This window comes from Vanacampus margaritifer, chromosome 1 (assembly GCF_051991255.1).
Source record: "Vanacampus margaritifer isolate UIUO_Vmar chromosome 1, RoL_Vmar_1.0, whole genome shotgun sequence".
Taxonomy (NCBI): domain Eukaryota; kingdom Metazoa; phylum Chordata; class Actinopteri; order Syngnathiformes; family Syngnathidae; genus Vanacampus; species Vanacampus margaritifer.
Genome location: NC_135432.1, coordinates 33,487,773 through 33,512,152, shown reverse-complemented (window position 1 = coordinate 33,512,152; position 24,380 = coordinate 33,487,773). Strand labels below are relative to the sequence as shown.

Here is a 24,380-nt window from a genome sequence, read left to right as displayed (position 1 = left end):
TTGGCCGCATATCGAATTGATTCGAGAATTGCGCGCTGTAATATCGCGACATATTGCCAAATCTATTTTTTCTAACACCCCTAATATATATATATATATATATATATATATATATGACATATCTAAACAGGAAGTCTAAATTCGGTTGTGATCATCTTTGGTATCTCGTCAAGACATCTTGTGTAAAGCAAAAAACTACAGTAGACATTTCAAATTTCTACAGTTGCTTCGGCAATCACCTGAACTGGAAGAAAGTGCTTCAAACTGTTTTACTGAATGCCTTTTGTTGCACATAATCCCTATTTTCCCACAAGGAAACCGTTGCTAGTAAAAATGCTGAGTTGCTATTAACTCTAAAAAAACACTTGCCACAATAGTTGGTGAGCAGAAAAGTTCATGTCAAGCCCTGCTCGACACCCTGACTTTAGAAAATTAGTAAATGGTGTGATTGATTTAATTCTTGGAATTTGATGAGTATTAACTGTAGTTCCCTATGATCCGAAAATAGAAATGTGGGAGATGCAGTGAAACACACTAACAATACATTTTGCAGGTGGCGTACATTTTGCAGGACTGGTGGCTGGCTTACTGGTATGTAGAGGGACCACACCCTCACAAGGTGCATTATTATATGTTTTATGACATTAGGCACACTTGAAAGACACTGCCAGTTTACTTTTCAATAGTTTATTGGGGGCAAGGTGGTTTGTTACTATATGAATATAATCAAATTGTTGTTTTAAGAGAAGAGTTCCAACAGGAAACAAGTACGAGTTTGAATAACTAATTTGTAACTGGAAACAAATGTAACATGGCTATTTGACCATAATGCGTTAATAATTTATTTGAATGTTTGAATTTGCCATTGGTACAATCCAGATAAACAATGAATGCCTATCGTTGTTGCATATCCAATAATACGTTACATGCTTGCCAATGCAAAGTCAGATACAAACTAATGAATTAATAATGAGCCATATGCATATCTCATTCTTTTAAGACGCGAAGCTCGTATCCATTGAATAATGGCAATGTACTCTGTGCTTTTTGAAATTTGGCATTCGTGATTATCCAACGTATACTTTCATTCTCATATACATAGAACACAGCCCAAATTAAATAATAGCAGTGGTGTTCATGCTCAACTTTCAGCACTCAATAAAACAACTGACTAGCAGAGGTGTACAGTACCTGTGTACGTATTAGCATCACTAAATACAGTAAATCCGGTCCCGCCTACAGCATAGTAACTGTCAAGTGGGTCTAGAGTGCGCAAAAGTTAGCAAAGTAGCATCCCTGATTTGTCAATGTTTGATGTCATCAGGGCTGACGAGCAAAGCAAACTGGACACCAACAGCACCACGGGCCACAATGTCACCAAAGTTGACAAAGAGCTTGACCTTGATTTCTACTTGGGCATTTATGGAGGTAACGTGTACATCCAGCCAGCTTCTTTGCACACACGTACACTTTGCTCGGCACAAAACTACTAAGTGGGACTTTTTCACAGGTTTGACAGCCGTCACCGTTATTTTTGGTTTTGTGAGGACTTTACTGATGTTCAACATGCTGGTGAGATGTTCACAGGCCCTGCACAACAGCATGTTTTCTACCATCCTTCGCACTCATGTGCGCTTCTTTGACATCAACCCCATTGGTGAGCTACTATCTGTGATAAAGTAAAAAAAAAAAAAAAAAAAACTAGATTGTGGGTATATGAGATCTTCATAAAATAGATAGTCTAAAGTATTTATTCATGTTTGTACCAAGTTGTTCATCTCATATTTGCCCTTTGTTTTGCAGAGGTTTAGGCAGGCTACACACTACCAGTCAAACGTTTAATGCTTTCTAATTTATACACTGCTGGGTATAAATGGTGCTTTTGTGTGCCGTCTTGATCTCAGGCAGAGTTTTAAACCGGTTTTCAAAGGACATCGGCCTGCTGGATTCCATGATGCCATGGACCTTTGTTGACTTTGTTCAGGTATGATATCAAGTCAACAATTAAGTCAACTAGGTGTTGTCTACAAACTCATTCTTCTGCCAGAGTTTCATAGCTATACAAAATAAAATAACATTTTATTGTCACTGTCACAGGAACAGTGAAAATCTGTTGCAGCATTGTTAAAAAAATATACTGTAAGCATGCAGTTGTCGAAAAGGAGAAGCTTTTGCTTCATATTTTCATGATCTGAACTTACCTTATTCAACACTGGGGATGTTTTTTGTGTCTTTTAAGAATTCCAGACATTCAATCCCGTGTACTTATTGTAAATGACTGGTTAAAGATCTAAGAGTTTTCCATATACACAAAAAGGCCTATTTCAAATATTTCTTGTACTCTTGTCCATCTACCTGTTACATCAAGTTTCTGGTGAGTCTCAGTGACAATATTTTAGATTTGTAAACAATATTTGAGAGAAGTAGGCAGTTTGTGTATGTAGAAAAAGTCTTAGATGTTTCAGTTCAGATCATGAAAAATGGGAGCAAGAACAATTTGTTTGTTAGCTTGCGTGTTGTCTATAAAAATGAAAAATAACTAGGAATTTTTGTTCTGCTTTTTATCGTGGCAATCTATTTTATCTGCCTGTGGTGTGATAGCAATGTGATGGTCTATTTTAAACTTGAATGTAAGGCTAGCATATCAGCACATATATCACAAGTCCTTGTCAGAGTTTAACCTTATGAAACTAAAACACCATTAACTCAATCACTGCCATTGACGGCTATAACGTCAAAAAAATCATTTTAACTGTTTCTATTAGTTTAACTTTTCCCCCACTTTTGTTAACAAGAGTATGAAAACCTAGACATTTAAAAAAAAAAAAAAGGTATATTATTTTTATTTTTTTAAAGAAAAGATTATTAAAAATAAGGGGGCATCAGGTGATTAAATTATTAAAAAATTAGGGGCGACAGGCGATTAAAATTTGTAATTGTAATTAATCGCATGACTTCAATAGTTAACTCACGATTAATCACAAATGTTATATCTGTTCTAAATACAATGCAATGTACAATAATATTCTTCTAGGTTTTCATACTCTTAACAAAAGTGGGGAAAAAAATGTTAAACTAATAGGAATAGTTCAAATATTTTGACGTCTATAGCCATCAATGTCAGTGAATGAGTTAATTAACGTTCAACTGCTACAATAGGTATATGCCACGGAGGAGGCGGCACTTCCGACTTCCGGGTTTCACACATCAGCTTTGTTTCCGGTTCCGGTTTGCAACGTGTAGGCTGCGTCCCAGTGCTTGCGTTTCCGCCTTTGTGCTCCTCGGTTGCGCGTTCCTGTCTACGGGTGCGTAGTATGTCTGTCGTTGTAATCTCAGAGAGCTGAGACGCCCATCGACGGGAGCGCGCGGTTGGCGGGTTGCGCAGGGGTGGGGTGCGAGTGTTGGAACTCGACCAGCAGTGGCCGGAAACGGCGCTGATGTGTGAAAGTCAGAAGTCCGTGGCATCTACCCCATTTACCTGATAAAATAAATACTTCTCATCAAGATATCCATCCATCCATTCTCTGAACCGCTTACCCTCACTAGGTTTGTGGGTGTGCTGTATTTTTTCAAGCTGCCTTTGGGCGAGAGGCGGGGTTCACCCTGAACTAGCTGCCAGCCAGTCGCAGTCATCAAAACTTTCATATAAAAGTTGGACGCAGGATCTTTTTTTCAAACCACACATTCATGGGACATGTGAACCTTGACTGGAGAAGTCACTGACTCCCTGCATCACTGACAACTGTGGTAGAGAAATTTCATATGCTTTTTATATTAGAAAGTGCACATGACCTGCTGACTATATTTTTAAAAATCACCATGAATTCCCTTAGAAGTTACCACTAGATAAGTTAGCTCAACTGCAGTATCAAATAAGACATTTGCGTAGCTACTAGAGCTGTCAAAATTAATTGATTATTTAACAAGTAATCAATTATCAAAATAAGTGACAACTATTTTAATAATGGACTAATCGTTTGGAGCCATTTTATTTATTCAGAACTGTCCAAACTCCAAGTCCTCTGATTTCAGCATATCAACAGTAATTGTTCACTGATTTCTGTAGACCAATTATCTTCTGTGTTTAATCAAAATAATACATTTGCAAATATCTGTTTTTACTTTCAAAAACAATGACTGGACCGGTAACACAGTACAACATCGATCCCCCTTTTCTTAATCACTACACAAAGTACGAAATAGCCAACAATCATTAGTTATTAAACAGTAATCGATGGGAAAAATGTTTTTGTAATACACTTTAATGGAAAATTAAAATGAATCAGATTAGTCAATTAATTTGTTGAATAATCAATGGATTAATGGATTCTAAAAATATTTGATAGTGACAGCACTAGTAGCTACAGGAATGTGAATAATGTAAATGTACCCTCTATCCATCCATTTTCTTAACCGCTTTTCCTCACAAGGGTCGCGGGGGCGTTGGAGCCTATCCCAGCTGGCTTCGGGCAGTAGTACACCCTGAATTGGTTGCCAGCCAATCGCAGTGTAAATGAACCGTAGATATATTTACTCACTTTTTGTAGGACCAATAATTCTGGCTCAATTACCCGTGTCACGTGTTAATCACCTAGAAACATGCATACTTTCCAAAACATCAGTGTCACGAATGGAGTTGGAAGACCCAAATGCAGGAAGGCAGGAGAACCACGGCAGGGATGATTTTAATCAACAAAAAGCGCACAGCACGTGGACAAAAAGCTTACTCAACAAAAGGCGACGACTCCAAAAAAGTGTACGTCGTGGGCAAAAACAAGAAAACACAGGATCACGCCGTAGGGCGGATAAAACGGAGAGGAGTGTGGAATACAAAGTAGATCAACGAAAAACGCTACTAGTCAACTCACTAGTGGTGTCCACAACACCAGGAAAGATTGCCGCTAGAAAGTAGAGATGGGACGTTTGACACTGAGACTCCGGAGCATGTGTCAGCCGAGTGAGACAGACTGCTCGAAACAATGTATCAAAAGCCCCGATGAAACCGCCGTGATCACGTGCTGATGACCGGAAATTACGTAACTGATTCAAACCTTTTGGCGCACAATTCCCTCATGTAGACATTTGCTTCACTTTATATTCACCTGGAAAAGTTAGTTATTCGGTATGTTTCCAACAAAAGTACTCCCACAATGATGCATTTAAAGTTTCCAATTATGCATTATTTTTAAATCGTGTGTAGAAGATACAGGCTTGTCCCAAGTATTTTCCACCGAGTTGCTATAAGCGCTTCTCCAAGACCCTCAGTCACATCTCCCAAAGACTGATGTTGAAATACTTGTCATCTGGCTTCACAGCGCACTTGTGTCATATCCAAATTATGTTTATAAAAATCGAATGAGTAACAGGACATCACATTGAACCATAGTACTGGTACAGTGTCAAAATATTGCAACACTTCCATGTGTACCTGATGATCATTAGACAGACACAAATGTAAGACTGAATGTACTGGTGTTATGTTGGAATATAAATCAATCAGGCGAATCACTTTGAAGATTATAGCTGCTATGACTCCAGCTGACCACCAGATGTCACCGGTACGATCTATCTTATGGGGCTTTGAAACTTCGACTCTTTTTCCAAATCAATCAGCCGAAAGCCTCAAAAGCTTCACAAAGCTTCATTGTCCCATCTCTACTAGAAAGGTAGCAGAATTACAATGTCAGGTATGGTGAGTAGCGTCACGGAGCAATAACCCGACACTCCTCTCTGTTGCTGCCAGGCTTTTATTTTTTGCCTGATGACCTAATTGGCAGCAGGTGTGTTGGCAGGCTCCGCCCCTCAGCTGTTTCCCCAGCAACTGCAAGGGAAAACAGAAACATGACAATCAGGGAGAGCAGGCTTAAGCTACCCAAGGACCTTTGCAACTCTCAGACATTGTGAAGTATTGCTCTGTTCTACCATCAGAAAGTCCAGTGTTGCAAAAAGACGTGCCAACTGCAGCACACCTTTAAAGCAATTTGACAAGAAGCAACATGCAATAAATTGTTCTATTTATACAAACCACAATTCCAATGTAAAGTTGAGACGTTTTGGAAAGTGGCAATAAAAATGCAATACAATAATTTGCAAATATTTTCATCCTATATTAAATAGAATACGTTATAAAGACAAGGTACTGTATTTAATGTTAAAATTGATAACTTTGTTGTTGTTGTTGTTGCAAGTATTCACTTGTTTTGAATTTGATGCCTGAAACACATTCCAAAAAAGTGTTAAGGCATATTTACCACTAAGTTACATCACCTTTCCTTTTAACAACACTCAATAAATGTTTGGGAGCTGAAGACACAAATTGTTGAAGCATTGTAGGTGAATTTCTTTCCCTTTTTTACTTGATGTACTAGATGCTCAACAATCCGGGGTCTCCATTTTTGTAATTTGCACTTCATAATGCTCTACGTGTGTTCAGTGGGAAACCGGTCTTGACTGTGAGGTTGCCAGAAACTGCCTTACCAAGCTGTGGATGTGCCAGCGTCCTCAGCGGCTGACACCTTCATTGCTTAAATTGGCTAAGTTATTAAGCAGGGGAAAAACTCACTAAGTTTGGAAGGATCGGGGGGCAGACCAAACAGGCTTAAATTGCGGCTTAAGGCGCGAAAAAGCTGAGCTGGTCACAAAAGTATTTATTCAAAGTAGAACAAACCCAGAGAGTTCGGTTCCATACTGTAAAGCGGCACTGTAAAGCGTTTTGGGCGTCATTCGATGTAGTTAAAGCGCTATATAAAAAGCAGTCCATTTGACCATTTACATTATACAGCATGTGGCCGTGCTGAGCTCCATTGACACAATGCGTAGAATAAGCGAGGCGCTATTCCCATAGACATACATAAACAATAGATTAAAGTGGAATTCAACCTTAAACATTTCTTGACAATAATATGTTATATGTGGCCTCACTAGTCTAAACATGACATTCTGTTTAATATTACGTTAGTCTCAGGGGGTGGCCATTTTGCCACTTGTTGTCAACTAAAATGACATCACAGTTGCTCAGGGCTCAGACAACGACCAATCACAGCTCACCTGTTTTCTGATGGTTGTTACCTGATACCTAAGCAACTGTGATCTCATTTTCACTCGACAGCACACTCTACTATAAAGGGAAGATAAAAGCTGATAGGTGCAGTCAGTAAAACAGTTAGGACTCTTCATACTTATCTGGGCATGCATGATTTAGAAAAAGCTTTAATATTTATTACCTTTTTAAACTGCACAATGCACCTTTAAGCATATGCTGGTTGAGGATGTGCAAACTTAGCCCACCATCTTGAAGTGGGAGTCACGATTGAGGTTACTGTGTTTGTCTCTGATAAATTAATCCTAATTTATCAAATTCCTTACTGATTTTGACACCAATTGCTTTGTTAGAAACATTAAACATTCAGTCATAATGCCAGATGTGGGGAATTTTCTAATCAGGGCTTTCATAACATATTAAAAATAAAGGTAAAACCAAATGCTTTTTAATTTAAAAAAAAAAAAAAAAAAGAGAGATCAGCAAAATAATAATACTTGTATTTATTTTTGGGAATTGTACATTGAGAAACATGTCCGTAAACTGTTGGACACTTTGCTCAAGTAGTTGTTCACAAATTGGAGAACGTTGCCCCGTCCTTGCTTGTGAACAACTGAGCCATGCAGGGATGGTCATTTTTCTCCCACTGATGACACTCACCTGTTTCCAATTAACTTGTTCATCTGTGGAATGTTCCAAACAAATGTTTTGTTTTTTGTGTGTTTATTTCATTTGTATTTTTTGGCATTTCTCACCTTTCGCAGTATTTTGTTGCCCAGTCCCAACTTTTTTGAACATGTCACAAGCATCAAATTTAAAATGAGACTATTTGCAAAAAAAAACAACACAGTTTAAAGATGAATTTTCTTATTTTTGTAGTGTATTGAATTGAATCAAGGTTGTAAGGCATTTGCAAATCATTCTATTTATATTTGCGATTTACACAATGTGCCAACTTAAGTGGAATTGGGCTTTGTAAGTACCGTAATTTACTGCTTCGACTGAGTGAAAGCAGTTAAAGATGGAGTATGCGATGTTTAAGGCAAGCTGCTAGCCATATTTTAATGTAGCCTCACTTCACTCATCTGCCACCCCACCCCTCCCTCACTGACCAAAGTTTACACCATGTTGCAAGTTGCAACATGCTGTACAGTAGAGGGTGACACGGGAGTGGATTTTCATTCCCGTCCCATCCCACTCCCGCAAAAAAAACAAAAGTCCTGTTTCGTCCGCTCTCAGTGAAAAGGACTCCCGTCCCATCCTGCCATCGCTGTTTCAAAAAATTCACTAGAAGCATTATTGCCTTGTGGGTCATGTAGTTCTTTCCTTCTGGATAATCCTGATGAACTTTTTATCCTGTACCGGCCCATTCCTGTGTTTAAATGTAAAGTTCCAAAAAATGTCAGCATGCACTTGTATGCAGGCCGACGTTAGCCAAAGCTCCTATGTTGGTAGCATGCTTATTCATATTGGAAAGTTGCCAAACACGAAATGTTACTGGTTTGATGTTGAATTACAGTACAATGTACAATCAATTAAAAATAGAGGTCATCATCCTACCTCATGACTCACATTTAATTATGTTCTAGTGTCAGGCCAGGTTTGAACAAGTATGACAATTTTATTTTATTTTTTTAAAGACTGCAAACTCTACCTACAGGCCAATCCTAGCTATGTCAATGTCATTCTTCATCATTTTTTTTTATCACCAGGTAATGTAAGGACTGATGCATTTATCTGCACACAATTAATGTTAGAAACAACATTTGGGACAAGATAACACACAAATAACCTGTTTTCTATCATCGTGGTTGCATCGAAGACTTTCTACATTAGAGTGTTTAAAAAAAACGAAAACGAAAAAAACTTGATAAACGTGACTCTGTGGTGCAGATCAGTTCTGCTGTTGCCACACGGTTGCATTACAAGTGTTGAGTTGCACATCAGTGGAACATCAAACACTCTTTCATAATAGTGAAATATTTGATACTTGTAGAGAGCATTAGCTAAGGATATTGCTTTCACACATTGTCACATAATCAACATGGTGGAGAAGTCATTATCATACCATCCGCTGGCAGAGTTCCAACGAATTTAATTGCACACACATGATATATCAACCTTGCTCAACTCATTCATAATACAACCAGCAACAAATGTAAAAAGTCAAAAGTATTGCGACTTTATTTCTCATATTTTCAGAGTGTGATTTGATGCAGTACATTGATGTTGGTATAGTATCGAGCACGGTTTTTGGATGTAGAGCTTTTTATAGATCTGTTTTGGAGGCTTGCAGAGAGGTTCCGTTTGCCAACCACTGCTGCTGTAAATGCATTTTTCTTTCTCAAAGGAAGAACATAAAAAACGTGAAATGTATATAGTTAATATATTAATGTATAAAGTATGTATATATATATATATATATATATATATATATATATATATATATATATATGTGTGTGTGTATATGTATATATATATGTATATGTATTTAAAAAAAAAAAAAAACATTTATTAAAAATTTTTTAATTGATTTGTTGTTTTTTAAAAAAAAAAAAAAAAAAAGGAGAGCAATGATGATGTCAAATCGAATGAACAATACTGAGCTCTTCTGTAAAAAAAAAAAAACGTGAAATGTTTAGGAGTTCGGAGACCACAGGCTATGTCACAGTGAACGTGAGTGGCCAAGATGGCGTCGTGCAGGCAATGTCATTATTTTGACATGTAATCAGCTGAATTTTTTTCCCAGGGACTCGTATGCCATTGATATTTGTACTATTAGTGTTTATACACACTGCTTAATCAAATGGACAATGAATTTTCAGTGCTGTGTTGCTTTAAGTCCCCTCCACCCCAACCAACTGAATTTCATGCACGTTAGACACAAATTATTTTCTCAAAGAAAGACATTAACAGCTAAATTTGTATTTTTTTGCACTCAGGTTTTTCTGCAAATTCTTGGGGTGGTTGCGGTGGCGGTGGGTGTGATTCCCTGGATTCTCCTTCCTGTGCTCCCCTTACTCATTGTTTTCCTCTTCCTCCGGCGCTACTTCCTGGAGACCTCCAGAGACATCAAACGTCTCGAGTCCACAAGTGAGTGTCCCCCGCAGGGATTAAATTAGTGTCGGAATAATTGTTCAAATGAGCTCCCCTCCTCTCCCGCAGCTCGGAGTCCAGTTTTCTCGCACCTGTCTTCCTCTCTGCAGGGCCTGTGGACTATTCGAGCCTTCAGAGCAGAGGGCCGCTTCCAAAAGGCCTTTGACGACCATCAGGATCTGCACTCAGGTTGTTTGAGGAGAGAGTCATTGTTTGTTGATGGAAGGAACAATGACCATTCTAACCTGTGCTCCTGAAACAGCGGCGTGGTTCCTTTTCCTGACCACGTCTCGCTGGTTTGCCGTACGCCTCGATGGCATGTGCTCCATCTTTGTGATAATCACCACATTTGGCTGCCTGCTGCTCCGCGACCGTAAGGATTAGCGAGATGAAGTATTGTGGGAGACGGTCAGATTGAAGGCTTTGTGAAAATGTGTTTGTCCTGCCAGAACTGGACGCCGGCTCTGTGGGTTTGGCTTTGAGCTATTCCATCACTCTGATGGGCATGTTCCAGTGGGGGGTCCGGCAGAGCGCTGAGGTGGAGAACATGGTATGAGACTCCCGTTTTGCAAAATGATGAGGTTTTGAAGTTGGACATTTCCATGGGAATTCATGAGAGTTCAAAAGAATAAACAGGATTACAGTTTTCCCTCGTTTTGCACTGGAGTTTGGTTCCAAAAAATGCCCGCAGTAAATGAAAGCCGCAAAGTAGTTAACTTTATGTTTTACATTATAAATGTTTTACGGCTGTAAAAACCCTCACCACACACTTTGTATACTTTTCTCATCGAGACATTTGCATTTTTTCACATTTCTCTCTTGTATAAACATTCTCAATGTTCAAACCTTCATAAATGTTATAAAATAGGTGCATTACTATAAAAAAAAAATGCATGCAAAATTGCACCCAAAAAATTGTGAAAAAGCGAGGCCACGAAAAGTGAAGTGCATTATAGCGAGGGTAAAGCAGAACGTTACAAATTTGAAGATTGGCTGTTAATAGAGAATTTTGTCATCGAAAATATATTTTTACATAATCCTGATTAAAAATATTTCTTTCAATTGCAGCGGTACCTTGACTTATGCTTCAGATACGGCACTGCTCGGGTAAAAAAAAAAAGAGCAATTAATATACTGTAATGCTCTTGCATGGAAGGAGTGCTACACATTTATTTTGTGTGGATTTTTGCTTATGACAAATTAAAATGTGGATATTCGTCCTCAAATTGGATACCTGTCCTTTAAATTAGCCCCAATTCACACTAAATTCCCATAAAATCTAAAACATTTCCGTATGGAAATTAAAGCTGCTCTCTGTAACAATTTGGCCAAAAATATCTTTACAATAACTTTTTTATTTTTGACTGAAACATCTTCTAATTAGTAGATCAACAACTACTCCAGCAAGCCTCTGGCCAATAGTTTTCAGACTGGATTCAGGTTCAAATTTCCCGCCCTGTGTCTGCGGATGTGACGTAATGTGCGCATTTCTGTATGTGAAGAAAGGGAAATGCGGTTTCATTTTTAGGCCACAAGTGGCAGTAGCGATTCGAAATTCAATTATCTGCGATCAGTAGCTTTAACCAGAAACTTTCCGTGAATTTACCGGAAATGTCTACCCCTTTGCAAACCTTTATAAGATATTCAAGTCTTTCAGTAAATTGAGATTATGTTTCTGTGAGCCAGTATAGAAAAAAATGTGGTTAACCTTTTAACAGATGACATCTGTGGAGCGTGTAGTGGAATACACCGAACTGGAAAGTGAAGCCCCCTGGGAAACGAAAAAACGACCTCCGCCTGGTTGGCCCGGAAAAGGTCAGGTGACCTTTGACAGGGTCAACTTTTCCTACAGCCCTGATGGTCCCAAAGTTTTGGACAACTTGAAAGTGACATTCCAACCCAAAGAGAAGGTCAGAGAGGGATGTTGTCGATGATGTCACTGATGGCTGACCAAAGCTGATGTGATTGGTCATTCCTGATGTCAGGTAGGCATCGTGGGTCGGACGGGCGCCGGCAAGAGCTCCCTGGTGTCGGCACTGTTTCGCCTGGCTGAACCCCAAGGAAACATCTACATTGACGGCATGTTGACTTCTGAGCTGGGTCTTCATGACATACGTCAGAGGATGTCTATCATTCCTCAGGTGGTTGCCAGCCTTGAATCAGATTATACTGTTGATTGTTGTGGAGCAGGCTTAGAATAGTTTGTCATTCAGTCACAAACCTGTGGATTTTCCAAAAGGCTCAAGTCCATTTGTCTGTTTTCTTTGTGTCACTCTCAATTCCTCCATCAGGACCCGGTGCTGTTCACGGGTACCATGAGAAAGAACCTGGACCCTTTCAACCAGCATTCAGATGAGGAACTGTGGAATTCGCTACAAGAGGTGGCATGCATGCAAACAGACACAATCATGCAGAATGCCACGTGACATGAGCACTTTTTGAAAATAATAACATCATATTCAAAGCGCAACCAGCTTGGACATGTTGAGAATTGTATGTTTACTCTGTGTGGGTTGCAGGTCCAGCTGAAGGGTGTGGTGGAGGAGCTTCCTGGGAAACTGGAAACTGTTCTGGCTGAGTCTGGCTCCAACTTCAGCGTGGGCCAGAGGCAGCTGGTGTGTTTAGCCAGAGCCATCCTGAGGAAAAACCGCATTCTCATCATTGATGAGGCCACCGCCAACGTGGATCCCAGGTCAGTCAACATAAACTTAAAGACAAGTTTACAAAAGGGCGTGCCCACTGATCTGATCTGATTTCTTTGACTTGTAGACGTGTGCAAAAAAAAAAATGCTGACTAATCACTCTGGTTCGCTCGTAAGGCTGAAACAGGCTTAACATCCATTGCGCACGTGTTTGCAGGACCGATGAACTGATCCAGAGAACTATCCGAGAGAAGTTCCAGGAATGCACCGTGCTCACCATCGCTCATCGCCTTAACACCATCATAGACAGCGATCGCATCCTGGTGCCGCCTCTTTCTGTCACATTCACTCCATGCATACGTACATATTTCCCACATGAAATCACATTTACGTGCTTGATTCCAGGTTCTAGATGCAGGGCGAATCCACGCATACGATGAGCCGTACACGCTTCTCTTAGACCCCTCTTCTATTTTTCGTAAAATGGTGCAGCAGACTGGCAAGCAGGAGGCTGCCGCCCTGCTGGAGGCAGCTAAAAAGGCAAGTCCATGTCGAAAGTTTGAACGTTTTGGGAGCCACGTCACGCCAGCTCAGCTTCACTGGCACGAGTGAAACTTAAGGAAAAGCTAAATGAACGCTGCTCGTTTGCGTTTCAGGCTTATGACAGCAGAAGCCGACCCAACTACAGTAACGGGGAAGCGGACGTATCGGATGGGAGTTTGGTCATCTTTGAGACAGCTCTGTGAGCCGCGCACTACGTTGGAGAGGTCACATGCCAAATGTACGCACATGATGCGAACCACTGCTGTACAAACTTATTTTTCACACATAAAAACGCTGCCTTGTTTTCAATCTGCAACAGTCACTTTATTTTAACGTGCGCCAAACACAAGTGCCAAGTATCTTTTTGTGAGCATGGTGAGTGTTTCAAAATGTAAAGACCAGGTACAAGCAGTTTAAAAAAAACAACTTGTTTTATGGTCATTGTGAGCCTGCCACAAATCAAAACTGCCTCCTTTAATCAGGCAACATTTTAATAAAAGATCCAAGTTGAGGGATAGTTTTACTCTAATTTTTTTTTAAGGTCTAAGATTTTTTTGTGTGCAATAATTAAATGACTAGTCAATTAAATAGCAAAAATGTGAAATACGGTGTTTTTTCATTAAATTGCGAACTACGATCTTGAATATGACTATTGAATCTATTATTCACGACCAATTTATACATCTAATATCAAGGGTCAAAATAACATTTTCTTTGAGGAATAGTTTTGCTAATCAATGACTTCATTTGAAGAGCGATTTTAGAATTTTGAGGAACTTTTTTTTTCTTCGGGTGAATCCCTGGGACTTGAAGCAAGGCTTTTGTTAAACAAAAAAAAAAGTATGAGAATTTAATGGTGGAATTGAATAGTAATTTTCCATGTGTCAGAATATTCCTTGGACCACAGCAAGCAACCTAACCCATGCACACCTGTCCAAAATCTGAGATCCTAACACATTATGATGTATGTTCCAAACAATTACAACCGCCTTTATATCAAAATAGAGGACATCATTGGATAGAGACTTGTAAGATAAATAAAATGAGCATAACAATATGTAAGGATGTCGTGAAGTGGCCAAAAATAACTAGTCCAGAAATCAGTGTTACGCAAGTCAGAAATTCCTAATAATCATAATTACTAATACATTATGTCTTCAAAACTTGCTATTTTATCATATAAAAATATGGCCAAGTGCAGAAATGTTTTATATTACAATATGTGGGGATAAAAGTGGTTGAAAATGTAAACTACATGAAATGTTGAATAATGTCACTAATTACAGGAAAAGTGTTGAGGTAATGCTCTAGAAGGATTTTAAGGACTTCAGGGAATAGAAGAATTATCTCAAATTCACACTTTTTAGGTCATAGTAAACATTTTAACATAAGCTAACTTAAGATCATTGCAACAAATTAAAAAAGCAGAACAACTTGACTGTTTGCTCTGGCCTCCAATTGACTAGTTACGGCCCTGCCTGGTCTGAGCCAACCAAAAGTGCCATCATTCTCGGCTCGTGCATTGATGACGAAGGCGGCTATGAGCGGCGAGAACTCATGTGAAGCTCGACACATAACGCGTGTGTTCAATTATGCAGATATTCTCACTCAAGCATCATAGCTCTTTTGCCAAATAGCTTCTGAGGGGATTGGCAAGATGCAGGTGTCAGGTGGTGATGAGAAAATGAAGCTTCAAGAACTACTTGCAATGCTCCTCTAGATAGTGCTCTTGGTTTGAAGATAAATGTGAATGCAACGGAAATTGATTAAATTCCCACTGCACCTTTAAACCAAGAGCATCAGCCAAAGAAGTATAAATATATATATTAAAAATAAATACTTTAAGTGGTTCATGAATTTTATTTCCCATTATTAGTAAAGAGTAAAGTATTTTAGATTTTTTTATATCAAAATCAGTATGAGAATTCAACTCTTGATTATTAAAATTGTTTTAAAAAAAAAGCCCAATATAGCATTTTTCCTTAAAAGTGCATTAAATTAATAACAATTTTCTATTCTTCTACAGTAATTTGTAATTCCTAGTTACCGATTGTAAAACAGCTACATGAGGGCAGCTGATACTTTAGTGTTCCCTTTTTTTAACAGTGTATATACACACACAGTGGGGTAAAAAAGAAAAAAAGGTATTTACCCAGCCACCGATTGTGCAAGTTCTGCCACTTAAAATGGCAGGTCTGTCATTTTCATCATTGCACACAACTGTGAGAGACAGAATGTAAAAAAAAATAATCTGCAAATCACACTGTTGGATTTTTTTAAATGATTTATTGGTAACTGGAAAATAAGCATTTGGTCAATAGCAGTTGAACTCAACACTTTGTAAGCTAACTTTGTGAGCAATGACAGAGGCCAAACGTTTAACCGTAGGTCTTTGCCGAATTCGCACACATGGTATTTTTGGTCTATTCCTCCATGCAGATTTCCTCAAAATCAGTGATGTTTTGGGGCTGTCGCCGGGCAACACGGACTTTCAACCTCCTCCACAGGTGTTGTATGGGGTTGAGGCTGACGAGGACACTCCGGGACTTTCAAATGCTTCTTAAGTCGTCTGTCATCCTGTCCCTTTTGCAAAAAAAAAACAAACAGCTTAACTCCTTTTATTTAAATCATTAAAAATATCTTTCTGTGGATGTTATGAGCTCCTGTTTCCAGCAAACGTGTCAAATAATGTATGTACGAGTTTGGACAGCAATGATAATACTGCAATTAATCCTATTTTGAATTCTTCTGTCTTCTGGGGTTGTTGTTTTTTAATAACAGCACACTTTGAAAAGGATGACATTTGGTGTGCTGTAATGGATTTTCAGGTATGCTGACATCGCGGATGCTTTTGAGCCTTTGGTGCTCACTGTATTGATGTGTGTCATGTTGGTCGCATCGTAGAAAGAGAGCTGCTGGGAGGAGAGGTTCAGATAGATGCCGATCTTCTGTGGTATGTTTGGGAGAGAGAGTAAAGTTACTCCTTGTGGACAACTGGTGGAAAGCTTTCCATCTTGGCATGTGATAATATGATCCTGTATCCCCACTTCCCAAAGGCCACCTTGGCCGATCTGGCCAACTTCTATTTCCCAGTAGTGCTTCCCTGAAGTGAATTGGTTCACACTTGTGGCAAATGCATGATACAAAGCAGTGTTGCGCAATGGATGACTCCCTGAAGTGAATTGGTTCTCACTTGTGCCAAATCCATGATACAAAGCAGTGTTGAGCAATGGTTGACTTCTTTGAAGGTTTCGATATTCAGCGTAGGGACCATGGAGCAGACTGTGTCCGTCAACAGACACGTTTTGCCTCTCCTCCCCTTTGAGCACGAGTTGTTGTTGGCGCAGACTGCGTCTGTCAACAGACACGTTGTTTTGCCTCTCCTCCCCTTTGAGCACGAGTTGTTGTTCTCGAGGTTCTATCACCTGAAGCATCTCTTTCCAAACAAAAAACTTCAGGTGACTCTCATAAGGTCCCAAGGAAAGAGTGCTTTCAACCAACGAGTATTCATTTACTTTTGATGGAAATGCTTCTTGAAGCATGGCGCCGGCCCCTTCGGTGCAGGCCCTTAAAAATTTCTCAGGGTTGGAAACTTCCAGGACTTGGGCCGCCTTAGCTTGCAGCTCTCTATTCTGGGACAGCCCCGCCTCCATGGCGTTGACCATCTTGGTCATGTGCACCACATCTTTGTCCTCTTGGCGTTTCACTTCATCTTTGAGCTCCTTCTCTCTCTTTTGCAAAAAGCGGTGCATCTCCGCAAACTCCGCACTGATCTGGTTCAACAGTTGAAAAGACCTGCCACGATTTGACATTATCTTCTCCCTCTGAGCGCTTAGCAAACTCTCCAGAGTTTCGATGTCTCCAGAAACTCTGTCCAGCCCCTTCCCCAGCTCCCGCTTCACCGACGCGGCTGCTTCCTTGATGGGTTTGAATGTGTGTCCTTCATGCCGCTCGCCATCTCGACATATGATGCAAGTCAGCTGCTGGTCGGTCACACAATACAGTTTCAGCTTCTCATCATGCTCCGGGCACATTTCAGCAACCTGTCGAAAGAAAATGTCTTGATAATTAATACAAGCGTAAGAAACTGATTTCACAAGAACATTTCTTTTGTTGGCACGTATCCATTTGTTCAAGAAATCCCCACTGCCGGGGAAAAATATTGAGGTTCAATGATCACAAATGCTCGAGGAAATCAAACTTTGAGAGCTGGCTGGACAAGGCTAGGTAACCTTGACTAGTGTTCTTCATTTGCATGGGTGTGTGTACATGCATACATTAGTGACTGAAATTTTCCTAAATAATGTACAGTGACTGTACAATATGCTGTTGTCAACCAAGGGAGGATTTTTGTGGCTCAATGTGGATATTTTTCTGACTTTCCAGGCACATCATTTTTTGTGCATTGCTCTATAAAATCTATTCATTGTATTTTTAATTAATAATATATCATTGATTGATAACGCACTACATCAAATTATTATTTTTTAGATAGATTGAGGAATCAGATCAGAACAGCGACTCACAGTCACACGTTAACAAAAGTGGCATTTTGTTTACAGTCAACAAACTTCCAAAAATGACTCGCGCTTTGAGGACTAAAACTGCCAAAATAATTCATTTCATTTCATTCGTTTTTATTTTCGCTTTTAGTCATTCATTTATTTTGAATTTTGGCCGCTTTGATCCATACTGCCAAGTCAAAATGTTATTCAAATGAGGGGGCGGTCCTAAGCGTGTCTTGGGTTGGATTTCGCTGTTGCAAACTGCCTATCAATGGTCGAGGGAGCGGGTCGGTGAACAAGGAAGTCTCGCCGGCTTTCATTGGAGAACTCCACTGTCACCCGAATGATAGTAGGAAAAAAAAAAGATAGGCTCGCGCAGCGTAATGTCGCAACAAACTGCGATCTGATTGGCTACGACTACATAACATCCATTTGCTTTTTTTATGCTTTATTAAACGTGCACCATCAACAATAAACATCACGAAAGTTATATTAAAGTTGTGCAAGTTCAAACTAACAAAATTTATTCTACAACAAATAGACAGCTTGAAATATACAACATACTTTTGCAACCATATAAGACACACTGAGCACATAAAGAAAAAAAGAAGAAAACAACTTCCATTCCTATTTCTGCAAGATTAGAGTCGACAAAGACACCAAACTTTGTATAAGCACTGAGCAAAGCTTTTGCACTTTTCATTTTCATCAACTTCAAAGATTTGACGTGATTGTCTGGGAGTTCTTTCAAAAAGGGACTTCGTCTTTCTCCATTTGGAGCCATGAATGAAATATTTAGCCAATAATAGTAAATTGATCAGCATCATTCCACATACATCATTATCTTCCAGAATAAGAGCAAAAATTATAATGTCCTTAGTAAGAAGAACAGAAAGAACAAGCTTTGTTGAAATCCAGTCTTGAAAGTCTTTCCAAAATGTTGTGGTATACAATGTTGCAAGAAGAGCGATTTCCCATTGCAAAGCACATTAACTATTGTTCCACATGGGGGGTGCGATGTGGACTGAAGTCGTGAGTGTGCATTCATTTTCAACACAACAAAACTTGTTTATGGAATGAAGAAAAATTTGATTGTCAATTTTAAAATCACATGCAAGGACTACATCTATTCCTCCCCATTTTTTAAACAGACCCCTGATGTAATGGGTTTGATTTCTTCAGATGAAATTGAAGATTATTTAATTCATGGCTTTTATGAATTGATTAGATATTGCCGGTGAAAATACAACGAGCTAAGGACTCCATCTTGGTTAATTAATTCTACCAAAGATTGTCCGGTCTCTTTGAAGCCATATATTTAATTTAGATTTGCATTATGGGATTTTTATTTTTTCCCCCCAATATTCAGGTTTTCACTAATCTGTGTATTTTTTGTTAACACCAAGATATTTTGTAGTGGATTTAATTGTTATGTTAAAAGCATCGGTTAGACTGCAATCATGTATGGCCATTAACTCACATTTACAGTAATTAAGATTCAAACCTGGCGCTTTCGAGAAGGTCTTGAGCCTTAGGGTTTGATTCTTTTTTTTTGTCATCAGCCAATTGGCTAATGACTACCTGTTTGGAATTGGAATTTTTAACATATATTGCTAAAGTTTCAATAGCCTTGTTTAACTCCTCTGTTGATAGTGAAGCGAGGAGAGGTGCCATAAAATAATGCTAAAGAGCTGGTTGAATGATCATAAAAGCATTTGATAATGTTACAAAATGTTGGGCCAAAACCAAACAGTTGTAAGACTTTAAACATAAATTGGTGTTCTAAAGAATTGAATGCTTCGTAGAAGTCCAGGAACAGAAAAAAAAAAAACATCATCCACAATTAGACGATTGTAATCCAACAAATCTTGAACTAACCTGATGTTATTTTGTATAGATCTGTTATTGATAAAGCCGCATTGACCGTGAAGATTTGACTATGTAATGGAGACAGAACACCGGAGACTTACGCAGTATCATCTTTCCGCAAGCTGTGAAATCTCTGAATTTCACTTTAGAGCCTGAGACACTCGCCATCAGAACAGTTCACCAAAAGGTAGTGGGGCTTCAGTTGACTTTTACGCATCTTCTCTCTCCAAACCCCAGGAGAAATACCACAAATGACAAGCATTTACCTCTCAGAACATTCGCACCCGGTGTTGATGCTTCAACGGCGATTTAAACACCTTTGCGACCTACCATTGCCTCCTATTGATCACGCTTAACCTTTGTTGCTAATCGGGTCTGACATGCCTCATCTCTTGGCACCCATAGAGCCAGTGCGTTCCCGTCCACCTGGAGGACCCATCACAGTCCACACCAAGCTCGGCAGGTCACTTCAAGGTCCCACCTCTGCTGACGAGGTATCCACCTCCGAGCGACAGTGCCTGTTCACAACAATTGTATCACCTCTACATGAGCTCCACCAGAATGTCGAGCGACTTTGGCAGATTGATGTGCTAACATATATAAGCAAGAAGCAGTTAAGCCGATCAAAGCAAGATCGGCAAGCCCTGGAACTTCTCAAAACATCTTCAATCAGGGTCCCTGTAGACAGAATAGAGAGATCTGCAACACCGCTGCTTTGTCGTGCCAACTCCACTACATTCCACGCTTCCATGGAAGCAGTGCTGCCAAGCCTTCGTAGCATGGAAAGGAGGCTTGCCAAAGACCCGCACCGCGCCACAGTATATTGCCAGGAGATCCAAAGGTTGGAATTGTTGGGCTTTGTGGCAGTGATTCCACCTGAGGTAGCTTACTCAACCCCCGAGTCCTGGTTTACACCTCATCATATGGTGCAGCACAATAACAAAGACAGGGTTGACTTCAATTGTTCTTTGCAGCACCAGGGAAGTCCCTGAATGATCATCTTCTCACTGGACCTGCTCTAGGACCATCGCTGCTAAGAGTCCTCATCCGTTTTCGGAAGTACCCAGTAGCAGTGAGTGGTGACATCAAAGCTATGTTCCACCAGATTCGACTTTTGCCACATGATAAGCCAGTTCTGCGTTTCATCTGGAGGGACATGAAGAGGATTGAGGAACCTAAAATGTATAAATGGTAAGTTCTGCCCTTTGGCACTACGTGCAACCCTTGTTGTGTCATCTATTATCTGCAGCGACATGTCCAGAACACAAGTAAATCCAACAGCAATCTTGTCAGTTGCGTCGAGCAATCATTTTACGTGGACAACTGTCTTAACAGCACCCCTTCAGAGGAGGAAGATCAAACACTTGTCGATGACTTACGTCAACTGCTCTACACTGATGGCTTTGGGATACGTCAATGGGCTAGCAACGTCCCAGCAGTCATTGAGCATCTTCCACCCAAAGTCAGATCTGAGAGCAAAGAGTTATGGCTGTCCCAATCAAGCACAGATTTTCAAGAACCAACTATTGGATTACGATGGAATTGTCTCCGTGACTCCCTGATGTACAAACACAGTCCTGTAGAGATATCTCAACCAATATTGCGGAAAGTCTACAAGGTACTGACTGGCTTGCCAGTATGACCCACTAGGCTTCATTTTGCCATTCACAACAAGAGCCAAGATTCTGGTTCAGGATCTATGGAAGGAACAATTAGGCTGGGATGACCCGATCCAGCAGTCTAAGGGACAGATGGCTTGCTTGGGAACAAGAAATTCCTGACCTCATCCAAATAGAAATTCCCAGATTTTATGCACCAGCATCTGCTGACCATCCTACATCAAGTAGAGATCTTCACATCTTCTGTGATGCATCTGAAAGAGCATTTGGGTCTGTTGCTTATTTACGAACAGAAGATGCACAGAACCAAGTCCACGTTTGCTTCGTCCTGGCGAGGTCCCGCGTGGCACCAAAGAAACAGTTATCCATGCCATGGTTAGAATTGAGTGTGGCGCTCACTGGCGCTCAACTAGCTGGCGTACTTCAAACTGAGCTCACCTAACCCATCAGGAATGTCATTTTCTGGTTAGACTCCACTACCGTTCTTCACTGGATCAAGTCAGAATCCTGCCACTATGAAGTTATTGTGGGCACTCGCATTGCAGAAATCCAGACCCTTACTGATGTGAGCACCTGGAGATATGTAGATAGTGCTAACAACCCAGCAGATGACATTACACTTGGTAAGACCTTGAAGGAACAGTCCCGACCACACCGTTGGCACCAAGGTCCTGAGTTCCTTCGTCAGGCTGAAGATCATTGGCCGATCAGCCCATCATTAACGAGCCAGATAGTTAGCGTCCACTCCAACTGGACAAACACACAGCTTAGTTTTAAAACGCACCTTCTTCAAAACTATTAAGTGCATCTGACTGTTTAATAATGGGGGATTTCGTCTTTGTGCTTGGAGTTTCTCAATCTGGAGCCAGAATCATATTCATGAAATTACTGCATAACTCGTCACTACGATAATCATTTGTTCCATGCTAGTAAACATAGTAGCATGACATCATCACAACGTTTCAATATAGAACGGACCATTTAAAAATAAGTCAGTTAGCATGATCAACAAGTTTTACCGTTGCATTACGAGGTATATTGTCCCCGGTGTGAGCGTAGCATCTCGTCCCAGAAACTCAGCTTTTGAATCAGCTCCATTGTAAGGAGGAGAGACGCATTGACTACATAATGTTATAGGTCGTGCGCTGTGAATTCCGGCAAGTCGGCCATTTGATTAACTTGGTAAAAACAGCAATCAACAGAAGGTAAGGGGCTGTTTTCAAACTAGCGATCTCCAACTTAAGTAAATATCGCGCTCTCTGAGTCCCGACTAAATGTGCAACTTCGACTGACAGGTGACCTTCGGTTGAAGTAAAAGATTCCATGGCTCTATGGGCAATAATAACTTTTAATTTGTAAAATAACAGTCGCTAATTCACTAAGTCGCTCCGGGTCATGTCCACTTCGATTCAACAATCATTTCCTTCCGCAGTCCTTCATAGGGCAGTCACGTGATCACGTGACGTCGGTGCAAATGGTCAATACCCGAAATAAACAAAGTGAAACATCATATATTAGTATACTAGTGTACAACATAAAGAAAACAAATCAACACCACAAAAAAACATAATAATGTCGCGGGTTTCATATATATCCAAATAACGTATTTATTTTTAATATTGACAGTTTTCAGAGCCTCTGTTATGAGAGTAATTTATATGTCTAATATAGGTGATCGTATCAATGTGAAAGTGTGTGAAGTTGGGTTTTTGAGTTCCATACTTGCGTTTAAAAAGTTTAAAAAATTGCACTAAAGCATTAACAAATTAATAATACAAACGATTTCTTCATTAACGTACTTCCTAAAACAACAAAAAACTATATTTTCCCATTTGAACGAAAGATCTCTGTAAAGATGCCCAATAACAAATCTACAAAAATCTTTCCAGAAAGTTAGAGAGAGTGCACAGATCCAGAAGAGATGTTGAATTGTCTCTGGGTGGTTTCCACAAAAAGAGCAACTTGTGTCAATGTCCCTATTGAACTTGGTCATATTGGCTGGATAATATTTCTGTAAAATTTCACCTCAGGTCACTTCCTTTTAAAGGTCACTTCCAAATACTTATTTGGAATAGACCTTTTTACATTTAATGCCCGTTATAAAACATTTCCAATATGTCACAACATATTAAATGTTTTAATTCCCCCCCAGGCCACAGAAACCTTCGTGTCGTGTGCCCTGGTTGCCATCTTGACGGCGGAGAAGTAACCACATGAGACAACTCCCCAAGTCCCAACTGACTCTCAACGTTTAAAATGATAAATAAGGAAAAATAATAATAATTAACAACAAAACTCCTATGTGATGAACGCTTGCAATCAACCAATACTATAGCCCCGGCATACTTTACCTCAACTTTTGCTGTCATATGCTCTTTGTCGATCCCGTCTGCATGTTTGGCTTTTTCAGCAAGGCTGAGCAAGATAAAGTTGGTAGAAAGGGCCGCCACTTCCTTCCCGAAGGCGACCGGCGTCCGACATTGCGGACACTGGAGATGTGTGTCCAAAAAGTCTGTCAGACATGTTCTGCAGAAAGAGTGGCCGCAGAGGAGAGTAACTGGATTGGTAAAAATTGTCAGGCAAATTGAACACGTCAAGTCGTCTGCGAAAGAGGCAGCGGCCATCTCTATACTCGCTCGCTTCCTGACGCTCAACCAGGAAACAACCGCCTTGAAGCATTTATTATGTAATGAGGTATGACTCATCGCAATCTGTTGTTTGCCCAGAAGTGGGCAAGCCAGGCCTTCTTTTATTTATTTATTTGATTATTTATTTTAAGGGATGTTATGTCACACTCTAGTGGACTTATGTTAGAACTGTTTAACACATTAGCGAGGAGGGAGTCGGGGCATTCTAAGAAGTCAGGGGAGCCCAGTAGTGTAAAATGGTTCATCTTCCATTTACGGATTATGCACGCTATTCTAGCGAGAAAAAAACATTTTTGTCCCTTAAATGTCCTCAAATTGTCCAAAATGAAACATATGATAAATATTGGAGCTGTAGTATAGTGAGTTGCATAACATTGCTATCTACTACAGCAGAGGTGGGCATCGAGGGCCGCAGTCCT

At 40.0% G+C, this 24,380-nt stretch overlaps 2 protein-coding genes across 7 annotated transcripts in view; one reads left to right on the top strand and one right to left on the bottom strand.

Annotated features, from left to right (window-relative positions):
- abcc4 (ATP binding cassette subfamily C member 4 (PEL blood group)) overlaps positions 1-20,301 on the top strand; it is a 45,271-nt gene extending 24,970 nt beyond the window's left edge. For 2 of the 6 annotated variants that reach the window (XM_077549707.1, XM_077549733.1), the window contains 15 exons: positions 554-591; positions 1,325-1,428; positions 1,511-1,657; positions 1,905-1,984; positions 9,982-10,132; positions 10,205-10,324; positions 10,398-10,508; positions 10,585-10,685; positions 11,854-12,045; positions 12,121-12,276; positions 12,427-12,516; positions 12,655-12,827; positions 12,995-13,100; positions 13,183-13,317; positions 13,434-13,636. In XM_077549707.1, the coding sequence (XP_077405833.1) occupies positions 554-591; positions 1,325-1,428; positions 1,511-1,657; positions 1,905-1,984; positions 9,982-10,132; positions 10,205-10,324; positions 10,398-10,508; positions 10,585-10,685; positions 11,854-12,045; positions 12,121-12,276; positions 12,427-12,516; positions 12,655-12,827; positions 12,995-13,100; positions 13,183-13,317; positions 13,434-13,523 (1,794 nt within the window). In that variant the 3' untranslated portion in view covers positions 13,524-13,636. Of the gene's footprint in view, positions 1-553; positions 592-1,324; positions 1,429-1,510; positions 1,658-1,904; positions 1,985-9,981; positions 10,133-10,204; positions 10,325-10,397; positions 10,536-10,584; positions 10,686-11,853; positions 12,046-12,120; positions 12,277-12,426; positions 12,517-12,654; positions 12,828-12,994; positions 13,101-13,182; positions 13,318-13,433; positions 13,637-15,759; positions 15,905-20,099 lie in introns of those variants that run through there. The other 4 variants (XM_077549727.1, XM_077549717.1, XR_013289087.1 and 1 more) reach the window with 4 other exon arrangements.
- On the bottom strand, positions 15,587-24,380 carry trim108 (tripartite motif containing 108). The gene is made up of 2 exons (XM_077549784.1): positions 23,665-24,380; positions 15,587-17,363 (listed from the first exon to the last, which is right to left on the bottom strand). Exons 1-2 carry the CDS (start codon positions 24,016-24,018, stop codon positions 16,092-16,094), a joined length of 1,626 nt encoding a protein of 541 aa, XP_077405910.1. The 5' UTR covers positions 24,019-24,380; the 3' UTR covers positions 15,587-16,091.

Coding starts and splice junctions, on each gene's coding strand:
- trim108 (XM_077549784.1), bottom strand. CDS start 24,018: ATGAGTCATACCTCATTACATAATAAATGCTTCAAGGCGGTTGTTTCC. Junction 17,364..23,664: donor ATATGACAGCAAAAGTTGAG/GTAAAGTATGCC, acceptor TTCTTTCGACAG/GTTGCTGAAATGTGCCCGGA.